Here is a 12,903-nt window from a genome sequence, read left to right as displayed (position 1 = left end):
CAGGGGATCTCAGAGTAGCAGTAGGCCCCCCAGAGGGAGGGCGCATAGGTCCACTGGCAGGTGGACACGTCCTGGCGCCTACCAACCATTGCCCCGCTGCCTTGCGGATTAACCTCGGTAGGTATAAGGCTAGGGGAGTAAACTACGAACGAAAGATCTGCGGTGGAGCCCCGCATCAGGCAGACATGCTTACAGAGCTCCAACAAGACCCCAACGGCAGTATAGGCAGAAGAGGTGATCAACAATGGAACCCAGCGACTACACTGGCGGACGAAGGTAATGTCTGATGGACAGGCTACTAAGATGAAACCCAACAAACTGGGCTATCAGCAGTCCATTGCAACTCTCCCTCTCCCCAGTCATTGCAACACTTGCACCACTGGATCAGGAAAAAGGGAGAGCCAAGATGTTTGGTTACAGCCTGCGCTCCTGCCTCACCACATGAATCAACTCAAGCGCAGCCATCATCCAGCTCATCATACTTATCATCATCAAAATCCCTATACCACCAAAAGTCCTATGGCGACGGACGAGTGGCGATGGGGACAGGCAGAGATGACTGCCGGGAGTCTCTAGTCACAACTCTGCACATGGGTGGCACAGATAAGATGGTCATGTATGCATTGGGATCTAGGCAGCAGTGCAATCCGGTCCTGTTTGTGCGACTGAGCAGCCCTTTCGAGGAGCCACTCTGCTCACCCCACCTGGAGAGGGGGCTAGAAAAGGTGACCTAAACATAGCCTGCTTAAAAAACCAACCGGACTGGGCAACCGCACCTAGTAAGGTCATCCTTATGCGGTCGAAAACACAATTAAAATCACAAATCGAAACAAAAACTAACTATACAACCTCTCATGGTCGCTCCATGGAATGTCAGGACCCTTCTGGATACTGGCACAAATGAACATCCTGAAAGAACTGCCCTTGTGGCAAAAGAGCTGGCTAGGTATAACATCGACATAGCAGCCATCAGCGAGTCCCGGTTCCCAGACGAGGGTCAACTCACAGAACGGGGTCTGGCTACACCTTCTTCTGGAAGGGTAAGCCTACTGCGGCGAGAAACCACATTTATGGAGTTGGCTTTGCCATCCGCCAACGCATCCTACACAGGCTAACTGAAATGCCTATTGGGATCAACGAGCGCTTCGTGATGCTCCGAGTCCCACTGAATCACTCACGTCATGCCTTCTTCATCAGTGCATACGCCCCAACACTGAATGCAGAAGATGACACCAAGGAGACCTTTTACGCTGACCTCAACAGAGTGCTTAACCTCTATCCCCAGAGAAGATAAGGTTGTGCTCCTTGGTGACTTTAATGCCAGAGTTGGCACACATTTGGCAGGGAATCATAGGGAGAAATGGACTAGGCAAGTGTAATCCCAACAGCCTACTACTCCTCAGCAAATGTGCTGCACAAATCCTCACTATCACCAATACCTTGTTTAGGCAGGCTGACAAGTTCAAGGGTTCGTGGCAACACCCGTGATCCAAACACTGGCATCTCATTGACTACATCATTGTCAGAGAAAGAGATCGCTGAGATGTCCTCATCACCCGTGCCATGAGTGGCTCAGACCTCTGTGACACTGATCATCGGATCGTCAGAGCCAAGCTCTCACTTCACATCACCCCAAAATGGCGAAGGCAGCACGCCTCAAGAAGAGGTTTTAACAATAAGCATCTGGAGGATCCAGAGGCAGCACATGCTTTTCAGAGAGCAGCTCAAACAAGGGCTGATAAACAACCAGACAACAAACAACCCAAATCCCAGTGCCAAATGGGAAATTCTGACACTGTCGTGACAAAAACCTGCAGAGAGACCCTCGGAGACATCGAAAGGATACACCAGGACTGGTTTGATGAAAATGACCCAACAATCAATGTACTCGATGATAAATGTGCTGCTTAAACTGAATGGCAGAACAACCCTTAGTCTCGGATCAAAGCTGATACCTTCCACAAGAAGAAAGCAGCTGCCCAGCGGGAACTTCGCAATCTAAGGAACGACTGGTTTAAAAATAAAGCATGTGAAACACAAAAATTTGCAGATCAGCACAAGATACACGAATTTTTCAATTCCACTAAAACATTTTATGGGCTAATCACTCGACCTTGAGGTGAATGTACACAAGAGTCAGACTCTCTTTCAGCCTGACCCTGGTTCAGCCACACCTCCACCATCCATCCAGCTTAACGGTACTACCATCACTAATGTTACCCACTTTCAGTATCTTGGCTCCCAACTGTCCACCACTGCAGACATCAATGAAGAGATTCAGCATCGGATCACATGTGCATCTCAAGCCTTTGGCAGACTTCGAAACCGTGTTTCAGCTGTAGGGAGCTGAAATTATCTACAAAGTTACACGTATATCGAGCAGTGGTTCTCCCCAACCTGCTATATGGCAGCAAGACATGGGTCACATACAGGAGGCACCACAAGGCACCTGAAAACTTTCACCAACGTAGTCTACATTCCATCCTCCGAGTTCCCTGGGAAGACGAGAACAAATGCCAGTATTCTCACTGACACCAACTGTAGGAGCATCGAGGCTACCATTATCCATTAACAACTACGTTGGATTGGCCATGTTACCCACATGGACGACAGTAAACTGCCAAAGCAGCTACTTTACAGTCACTGAACGAATGGTAAACATAATGCTGGCGGGCAATGGAAAAGGTATAAGGATAGTCTAAAGACAAACCTGAAAAGGTGCCGTAATGCTTCGAGGAGCACCACACAAGAAGGTGTCAATACTCTCAAGCTAGCCCGACTGCATACCGAGGCAGACAAGCGCCAATGCTGGAAAGAAGCTGCCGCTGCCCCTCCTGCACTAGATGTAGCCCTCCACACATACCACACCTGTGAATGACTCTGCCGGTCCCGTATTGGCCTCTCTAGTCAACTCAGAGCTCACCAACCTAGGTGACATCCTTAATACCTCATATCATTGTATCATAACTGGATGATCGTCATACTCGATTCCGAGTGACAGCAAAGTACTGTATATACATCCAGTATAGTCTCGATTTACGCGGATTTTGTTTATGCGTTTGGTCATTTACGCGGCACCTTGCCAGAATGAAATTTTTTAATTACGCGGTTAATTTCATCATTTACGCGGCGAGCGGCGCGAGAGGTCCAGACGCGCCGCGCCATTTTTTATTCACGCTGGACCCCCACCACCCCAGAAAAACCTTGAACCTGGACCAAGCCATGGTTATGTGAAGGAAGTCATCAAGTTGGGGGAGAAAATCAAGCTCATCCTTGACAAAGACACATTCAAGCATCCCACCACAACCACAGCCAGCCCAAGTCAGTGATAGTGACAGTGACGATATGGACTTTGAGGTGTTTATCAGAGAGGCCCTGCAAACCTTTGTGAATAGTGATAGTGATTCACCGGAGGACAACTAATCTGCCCTCTGCCTCGGAACCAGCCGCCATTCAAGTATGCCGACCCATCTCTTCTACTAACGTAAGTGTTAAACCTTGATTTTTCTTTTACCCAGTACACTATATTATTCTCTTATTGATATTTCTCTTCTATATTATGTGTGTGTGCATACCATCATAAAATTAAGATACTATTTTTACTACAACGTACGTATTGTGTCGGAAAAAGTGGAGTTTGGGGGTTGGCCCAGTCTCTATTTCAATTAATCCCATATGTTCTGTTATTTCGTTTACGCGTTTCTCGCTTTACGCGGACCTGTCAGTCCCAATGTGTTTAAGTATTTCACAAATTTATTCCATTTATCTCTAACACTTGTAGAGTTCCTCAGTCTACAGCTAAGCTTTCACTGTGTCATTCTACTACCATCACCAGCACAAGGAGTGAGCCGGAGCATAAGAGGGGCAGAAAAAGAGAACATTAGATTTAAAGTTATAGGTTTTGAAGAGAACTTAGAGCAGTGAGAAATTAATTACATTCATACTTTTAAGGACATAACCCAGACAAAAAGCAGGGACCACCCATACTCCAAAAGAATACCCATAAATATCTAATATCAACACCACAACAACAACCATACACTACAGTACACAGTATTAATATTATTACTTATTCAGGAAAAATTTAGCACAACACTATTTCAACCTTATGAACTGAGTGTTATCATTGATAAACACTATCAAATGAAGTGCAGTCAAACCTTCAAACAGATAAAGCCTTGTGAACCTATTTCCCATAATATCTAAAGTCATGAATGCCACAAGCTTCCAGGGACACTCTCCCATCAGAGAAAACCAACAATAAATGACCCACAACACCAAAAACTTACCACAAAAACATAAAGAAAAACAAATTAAATACTGTACCACTGAGTGAAGTTTATCAAAAGTCTTTAACTCTATGTACTGTGCCCTTGTTGGTCATGCTAGATACAAGGGCATTTGGGTATCTTTTGTCCTAACAGTCACTCAATACTCTTAAACACTATGCCCCCCTCCACACACATTCTGGGTTAGGGTATTGTAAGCTAGAATGGGGCCCCAAGGCATAAACTACAAACACTGGCGACGTCACATAACCTGCCTTCGTGATCCAGGTTGAACAGGCGGGTGAATCTCCCCGTCACATTTTTCAAACGTTTGAGATTGTTATTCATGTTATTCACTTCCATATAGGTTGTTCTCATGGCCAGTTCTTGTTAAATATTCTGATAAATAATTCACGCACTACACGATTTATAACTGTTGGGCCGCGGTAATACGTTCACTGTCCACGTCGACGCTGCATTGCGGTATACTGCGTAATGTGTCTTTAGCACTGTAACGCCATACCGACACTCTACCCTCTCATCTACCACTACCGATGTAACATTACTGTACTCTATAAGATGTATTAACTCTGTAACACCACACTAGATATGGCACCACTGCCCCACACAAAAAAAAATTACAGTACAGTATGTCATTGCCCTTGTAATACAATAACACTATATGTCAACACCATAAGCATTACTGTATGACTTCCATCACCACTATAACACTATAACTGAGGAGTCACCATCACTCCAAAAAATTGTGTGTGTCATAATTACCAAGACACCATAACACGAGACATACGATCAGCACTGACTATTTCTTCATTAGCCTTAATATGATGTCTCAACAATATATCTACAATACAGTACATATAAACTTTCAAGTACTGTACGTTAACTCTAATGTATGTCCACTGCACTATGACACCTCTGCCACTTACACAATGCAGTACACATGCGCACACACAGACATCTTAAGAAACTTGTATCTAAATCCCAGTAGAGTCCAAGTGAGGAGTCATCCTAGAGATACCAAGGTTATTTAGTTCATATCTAACAGTGTTATCATCCTGTCATGATAACACCCTGGTTACCCTACAACTTATCATGCAAACGTATAAAATTATCTTAATGTTCGTGTAACCCCGCCTATCACTTAATGACTGTTTATTTGTTTAATACAAAACTTACTTCAATAGTAGATTTTTTCCTATGGTGCATACTGAACCATCCATGTTATCTCTCTTCCATACATATTTCCTAAAGTTATCAACCAGCAACACAAGTCTCTCCACCATAAATCTGTGTCACAGAAACACCAGCTGATGACAATGATAACAGCACAACAGGAAACATTACACACGTATTCTAAACTCTGACATGAGCAGCCATGGATACCGGTGTAAGATTTTCACAATTAAGAACTGAAACTTTTTAACACGTGCCCCATCTCTTACATATTAAGCCTAAATTTTGACTGAGATTTTCTGAATATGAAATACTGCATAAATATTATTTTTCTTTTTATGTTTTAATTTCTTCTTTGTGGCTCATGGGGGATTATTTGAAAAGGAATATATCCTGTATAGTAACTGATAACTGGTACAGTATACCTATCCTTCCCTGACCAAATACCTCCTCGACAACATTGACTCCTGTGATGTACAGGGTATTAAGTTTCCAACATCTTTGGGGAAAGATAAATGGTGTGCATTTCATGCAAACACTATTTTATGCCGGAAATGTCATGATAAGAGAGATGCTCATATTTTATCAACTGTGCAAAAAAAAAAATATGGTTGGCAGTGAAAAAGTTGATCGGAAAACTGGAGAAAAGATCATGAAACCAAAGGTAATCCTGGATTAACATAAATATGCATCTTGTGGATGTGAGTGTAAGAGAAAATCAATAAAGTGGTACAGTAAAAAAAAAAAAACTTCCACTTGACTGACATCACCCTGTTGAACGCATACAATTTATACAAGATGATATCCGAGAGGTAAACCTTAATTGATCGAGTTCAGAAACAGATCCTGTGCTAGAAACATAAGGTCACCAATTTGATGCTTCCTACAAGAACCCCCACAGTAATGTACAGTACCAAACCCAGACACAGAACACCTCACTGAGAATGAAAACAGAAGCACCAAGACACTTATTATTACTGTCCTGATTGTGATGCCAGACTGAGTTTCAAGGACTGTTCTATATTGAAGAACGTTTTAAGTAATGAAAATAAATATACTGTATGTAAGTGTTCAGTTTTACAAATACTGTACTTGAAAGTGTTAGACCGCATACAAACATTACAATAACAGCGTGAGACAAGTGCCTTTTGCTGGAACTGGACCCATTAAAAAAGTGTATGATCTATATTTCTATTATTTAGTGAGCAAGACAGGAACAGTGTAGGTGCATATAAAAGAATATAAAGAGAGAATAAAATTATTGAACTGAAACAGATAATTGTGTGAGAAAGTTGTTGGCAAGGTTACAGCTGCCAGCCATAACTACACAAGGTCCTTATTACTCACAAGGGAGACCAGAAATTGTCAGATAGCACAATATACTGTACCGTTTTACCACTAATTGAATCAGCGCTAAAATGGGTCATCATACTATTATATATATAAACAATACCTCACTAGTCAAGAATCGAACCCAGGATCTCCACATGTGAACAGAGACCGCTACCATGGCACCACAAGGGCAAAAAGTTATCCTAAGCTTTGTTGTATTTCACACAAAGCCTGCGCCTTCGTCTTGCTGCACTTGGTAAGGCAACTGTATCTCCATTACTAAACAAGAGTAGAAGAGGCAACCTAAACTGATGAAGGTGGTGGTGGTGAGTGAGGTTGTAATGAAGTGTTGAGCGAGACGATGTGCTGGTTGTTCATGGCAACTACTGCACTGCCTGGCACTAGTGGTCAGCTGATGTCTACAGCCTCAATTTATCATTATCAACAGTTTCTTTACTATCACTGTACATCTACATCATAACAATACTCATTATTAAACAATGATAACTTCCATTAAGACAGAAAACTGACAGTCTGGCACCCCCCCCAACACACTTACAAACACCCGCCCTTATGAACGGAATCCCAATATATTCATAAAAAAAATCTGTAACAAAAATTTAATTTCTTACATTACTTTCATTGTTCTATATTGTTTAACCTAACTTTATTTACTGTATTTACATTGTACGTTATGTATGGAATATTACTATTGTTTTGTATGGGCAGGGTCGTGCTGTAACCTAACCTAAACTATGAAATTAACACTGTTCCGACTTACAAACAGGGTCCAGGAACGTAAATTGTTCGCAGTTGGTGAATTTGCAGGTAACAATGACATGCTGTACCACAAACCTGGCCATCTACCATGAATCTTTCTCCCATAACCACTAAGTCAGGCTGATTTCTGTGTTTTTTGTACATACTGTTTGTTTTTATACTACTGAAAATGTTAATTTCTTAAGTTTGTGTCAAAAAGTTGTTTTAAGTTTGTCTTCTGATGTTATTGTTTTATTAACCCCTTGTACATGGTGTCCCCTCTGAGCTGAATAAAATCGTCTGACAGTAGCCAAATAAAATATTAAAAGTGGCATTGTTAGGTGGTCAAAGTGTTAACAATCTGGAAATAATTTAGCCGCTTCATCTTGTAAAAATCCTCGTGATATGATTCTAATAATCTCCTTATGGAAGCAGCATAATAACACTGAGAAAAAATGGCATAGGCAAAAAACTGATTCTTCTCAATAAGAGTACAATATAAATCTGCATACACAGCTGTTGTTTATTGGAATTTGTCCGACACAGCTGTTGCTTGACAATGTCTCCTCGAATGTAGAGTTTTCACTGAAGTCCAATCAAGACTGCCATACCCTGTACTTTTTCATTTTTTCATCTGGTTGGAGAGGCCAATGTTCTTGGCTAAATCAGGGAACTTAAGAATAGTTACTGTCAACCAGGCCTTATAAATGTACAAAAAAAATAGCCTTTGAACTGGCTCCTCCTTTTGTTACAGCAATTATTAATCTCTTCTCCATTTTGTAACACCCAATCACTCTTACTGCTGTAAAAGCCTCAAGAACCACCTGACACAAACCTTTCCTGTGACACACCAGTGATACAGGAACACAAAACTACCATCACCTCAATACACTCAACCCCCCCCCCCTCCAGTAACCCCTCTTAAAGTCTTAACTCTACCACAACAGCCTACAGGTCACCCTATCTACACAGCTTCTTCTCCTTCACCACTACCTTCATGGGGGCCTTGGCTCTCTGTACTGTACTCCTCTCTTATTCCTTTCCACAGTGATACTCGTAGATATCTCGGAGTTCATGAAGATTAGGAACCTCCCCCTACTTATTTCACATGATGATTAAAAGGATAAATGCTAACCAAACCTAACCTTAACCTCCCTCTTCCCCATTAGGTAGTTTTAATATGAAATGAGTGCACGAGTTTGAAAATCTCTCCATCACTCAAGTAATTTTCATCTTTGAGAACTGCATCGTGTAGACACATTATTAGCTCGTTATTCCTTTTGTTCTCAGCCTTACACGGTGAAAATGGATTCCACAAGCCTGACCGCATATGAGAGACAGATCAAATACTTTATATTATAGTCTTATCCCTTTATTTCTGTACACAAGAGATAATGCAGCCAAAAATGCAGTCAATTGCCTTCACTTTCCCTTTCACAGGTGGGTGGACTTGGGGAGCCCTGTCCATAAATCATCAAGCCCTTAGGACAGACAGCAAACACACTGGCTACTCAACAGCTACACCCAGTAATCAGAAGAAGAAAAAATATATATATATACAAACAAACCAAGAATTATGTTTTCCCATCTAATTCGACTTAAGACACCTGCTTCATAACCACCTTATTTCAGTCTCTGCCTCGTATATAAAAACAACATTAATTAAAAATAAATCTTGTGCACAGCCTTCTTTCACTTGCATCAAATTCAAAAACGTTCACTACATCTCCTCTCCACCTTTGCACATACAGTACTTAGGGAAAAAACTTAGTACAGTATAAAACTCGTATTCTCCTGTACACTGTACGTATACAGTACAGAACTTCAAAGACTTATTGCTATGTGCTCCAATCAATTCTTCTATCATATCCCTCTTCCAGTTCCACCAACCTTGTCTCCATCCACCAACACACTCCCTCTCTCTGATGACCTTCCATACACATCTTCACCACTCCAAGGTACTGTATTCACTCACAGCCAATACTTTTAATGTCACTTTGTTCTTTATCACCTTGTTTTGTGTTGTTTTATTTCTCACCTCTCCTCACTACTCCCTTCAACAACCTTTTCATTTACATAGACTCTTTTGTTCCAATCCTCAATTATGGAAATACGACAAAGTGACTTGAACTCTTGGTACAATCTGCTGGAGAGTGTTGTGATGACACCAAGGTCGTGAGCTCATTTAAGGCCAGACTTGACCAACACTGGTGCAGGTACAGATACAATCTGAAGCCAGTACTTGCCAACAGTGCATGACAGAGACGTGACTGACAGCCCAAGTGGCTAGCAGGCTGATCAGTTGGGAAAAAATAAAGTAAAGTTAAATAAAATAATTAGCCCCCTAGTGACTTCTCCTTTCTCCCTTGAATAAACAGGAGCCTTGCCACTATTCCCATCAGTCAAACAATGCAACACTCACCCTTCATAAGCTGCTGGACTGTGGCGATCTCCTCCTGACACTTGCGTTGCTCCACGGCGATGTCATTCTCGGCGGTGCACTGGGCGATGGTGACAGCACTGTGCGCCTCCTCTAGATCTGCCTGTAGTTGTCTTACCTGTGCACGCAGCACCTCTACTTCTGTTGCTACAGCACTATTCTGCTCACTCTGTAGTCGCAGCTCCTCTGTTTTAAAAATGTTGAAAAATATGTAGTACAAATAGTCCATATTTTTACAAAACCTCTCTCTATTTATGTAATTTTAGAATAACATGATGTATTAATTAGGGACAAAACTAATTTATGAAAGCAAAATCCCAATACTGTACTGTACTGGTGTTTTAAAATTTGTCAAGACCCTTGTTCCTACCACATGCTGTACAGTGTGGTCTGTTTAATATTGCTTTACTTGCACAGTATCTTCTGCAATCTTTGTTAAGGTTTATATATTCTTTATCTTTTAATTGCAGAAAAAATTAAAAAGCTTGAAAGATAATTAGCTCAGCCAAGAAAGTGAACATAAGGAGGCTCAGAGGACGAGAGAACTGAGGGCGGCAGGAATGGCCAGCAGTGAAATTTACTCTTCTTACAAATATATACAGTATGGTACTGAGTGCAGCTACTAATGTGAGGCATTTTTAAATAAACAGGCATGAAAAAATATAAATAATGTAAATCCGTGAATTTATTCAAAACACTTTAAGTTTAAGTTGCATTAGTGTCATACAGTATTTACAGGCAGAGTAAAGGACACAGCTGATGGTAGTGGTGTGAAGAAGCAACATAAGACCATTAACCTTGCTACGAAAATGGAGGTTTTAAACCGGGAGGAGGAGCCACCCGCCGGGTCTCAGTGACTCACCACCCTCCTCCTCCTCCTCCTCCTCCACTTCACTACCCACCACACACTCACTCCACCACCTCCGTTCATCAATGAGTACAATACAAAATGATTTAGTTTATTTATATACAGGTGCTCCTCGACTTACGAACTACTCGACTTACGGCCACCCAGGCATACGACCGCCGCAGCCGTATAAAAATTTTTTCTAATTCCGTACGTATTTTCTAGTACCGAAACGTTTCCTTCCCGTACGACAGTGTGGCGTGGGCTGGGCCGCCTCGTGATGTACGGAGTCCACGCCGTAATGTGCTCAGTTGGTGTTTAGCCGTCGTTGTTGTCATTAGTGATCGCGCTGTGTACCGACAATATTTTTGTTTCTAATTCCCTTTAAAATGACTGGCAAGCGTAAAAGTGAGAGTTCTGGTGGTGCTCAGAGAAAAGAGACAGTCAATTACTTTTGAAATGAAAATGAAAATAATAATACAATATGAAAATGGAAAAATGGTAGGAACCATTTCACACGACCTAGGCTTCTCTCACTCGACGATATCAATAATTTTGAAGGACAAGGAATGAATTCGTGAGGTAGTGAAAGGATCAGCACCTATAAAGGGAACAATAACAACTGTTTGAGGATTGGTTCCTAAGTTGTTTCATTCCACGAGTCAAGGAGTATTGTCTGCAACAAGGGGTTGCGTTCAAGATATTATTAATTTTAGATAATGCTCTGGGACACCCACCACACCTGGACGACCTGCACTTAGAGCGTATTAATTACGTATGACCTTCGCTCAAGCTGTTGTTGCTACTGAAGGTGAGAAAACGCAAAGAGAGTTTTAGAAGGACTACAACATTTTGAAATGTATAAAGAACATAGCTGCAGCATGGGATGAGGTTACAGGTCAGTGCATGAATGGAATATGGAAGAAAGTCCTGAAAAGATATGTGAACAGTTTCAAAGGATTTAATGAAGATGAAGCAATTTCTGAGATTAGTAACAAGATAGTGTAGTTGGGTAAACAGCTGGAGTTAGAGATTGATAATGAAGATGTTGAGCAGTTGGTTGAAAGTGTAGCAGAAACAAATGGCAGAGGCATTTGCTACTATTAATAAGGGGATACAAATGTTTGAAGAAATGGATAAAAATGTTGAGCATTTTGCAAAAGTTGACAGAATGGTCCAAGATGCACTTGCTTGCTACAGGGAGATTTACAATGAAAAGAAAAGGCAAACTGTGCAGTCTAAATTTGACATATATTTTATGAAGTCCCCCACTGCTGTCTCCTCACGCCCCACCACTGCTGCCTCTTCACTCCCTAAAGATGATACCAATACCTTCAACCAGCAAGTACGTTAGCCTGTCTCAAGAAAGCGAAATTGATGACTCACCCAGCCCTGTTTCCTCCTCTGCTTCATCCAATTAATGTAGTCTCCAAATTTAATTAAAATATTATTGAAGACCCATGTGCATCCAGCTGACTACATTAAGGGTAAATGCACAGTAACTCTCAATTCATTTTTCATTATTGATTACTTTTACTGTACCGTATTTCATTTTAGATTTTCTATGTATTATTTCCGCATTTTCGACTTACGACCAATTCGTCTTACGACCTGGCCATACTATTTTCTATAAAAATGCCATTGAATTTCTGTATATGTACTGTAATGTATTTCATGGGGCAAAGGGAGGCTGGAGAACGTAACTCCCGTGTTTTATCTATTTCTTATGGGGAAAATTGATTCAGTTAACGTTGCGATTTTCAGGAATGGAACCACGACGTTAAGTGAGGACTTACTGTATATCCATTACCCAGCAAATCTGGGACCAAAAATAAACAAGATTCTAAAGTTTTCCAATTTTTAGAAATAGCAAGCCTAGAATATACAATATGTACTGTAAATAAAATACTAAATAAGGTATGAATATAATATGAATATAATGAAGTTTAGAGGATGCAATTCCCAGAAAACCCCAGAATGAAATACCTGTACAGGTACGGTATATGAAGTACAAGTTTTATATTACCAAAAACACGATTATGATTTGTTAATTGAAGAAAATT

General features: G+C 41.2%; 1 protein-coding gene across 3 annotated transcripts in view; it reads right to left on the bottom strand.

The window, feature by feature from the left end:
* LOC121869096 (rab GTPase-binding effector protein 1-like) overlaps positions 1 to 12,903 on the bottom strand; it is a 48,206-nt gene that overhangs the window by 30,234 nt on the left and 5,069 nt on the right. For 2 of the 3 annotated variants that reach the window (XM_042370252.1, XM_042370253.1), the window contains exon 3: positions 9,976 to 10,179. In XM_042370252.1, coding sequence (XP_042226186.1) covers positions 9,976 to 10,179 — 204 coding nt within the window. Of the gene's footprint in view, positions 1 to 4,543; positions 4,849 to 9,975; positions 10,180 to 12,903 lie in introns of those variants that run through there. The other variant, XM_042370254.1, reaches the window with a different exon arrangement.

This window comes from Homarus americanus, unplaced genomic scaffold, assembly GCF_018991925.1.
Source record: "Homarus americanus isolate GMGI-L3 unplaced genomic scaffold, GMGI_Hamer_2.0 scaffold24694, whole genome shotgun sequence".
Taxonomy (NCBI): domain Eukaryota; kingdom Metazoa; phylum Arthropoda; class Malacostraca; order Decapoda; family Nephropidae; genus Homarus; species Homarus americanus.
Note: the sequence above shows the minus strand (reverse complement) of the source record. Positions and strands in the feature narration are given on the sequence as shown.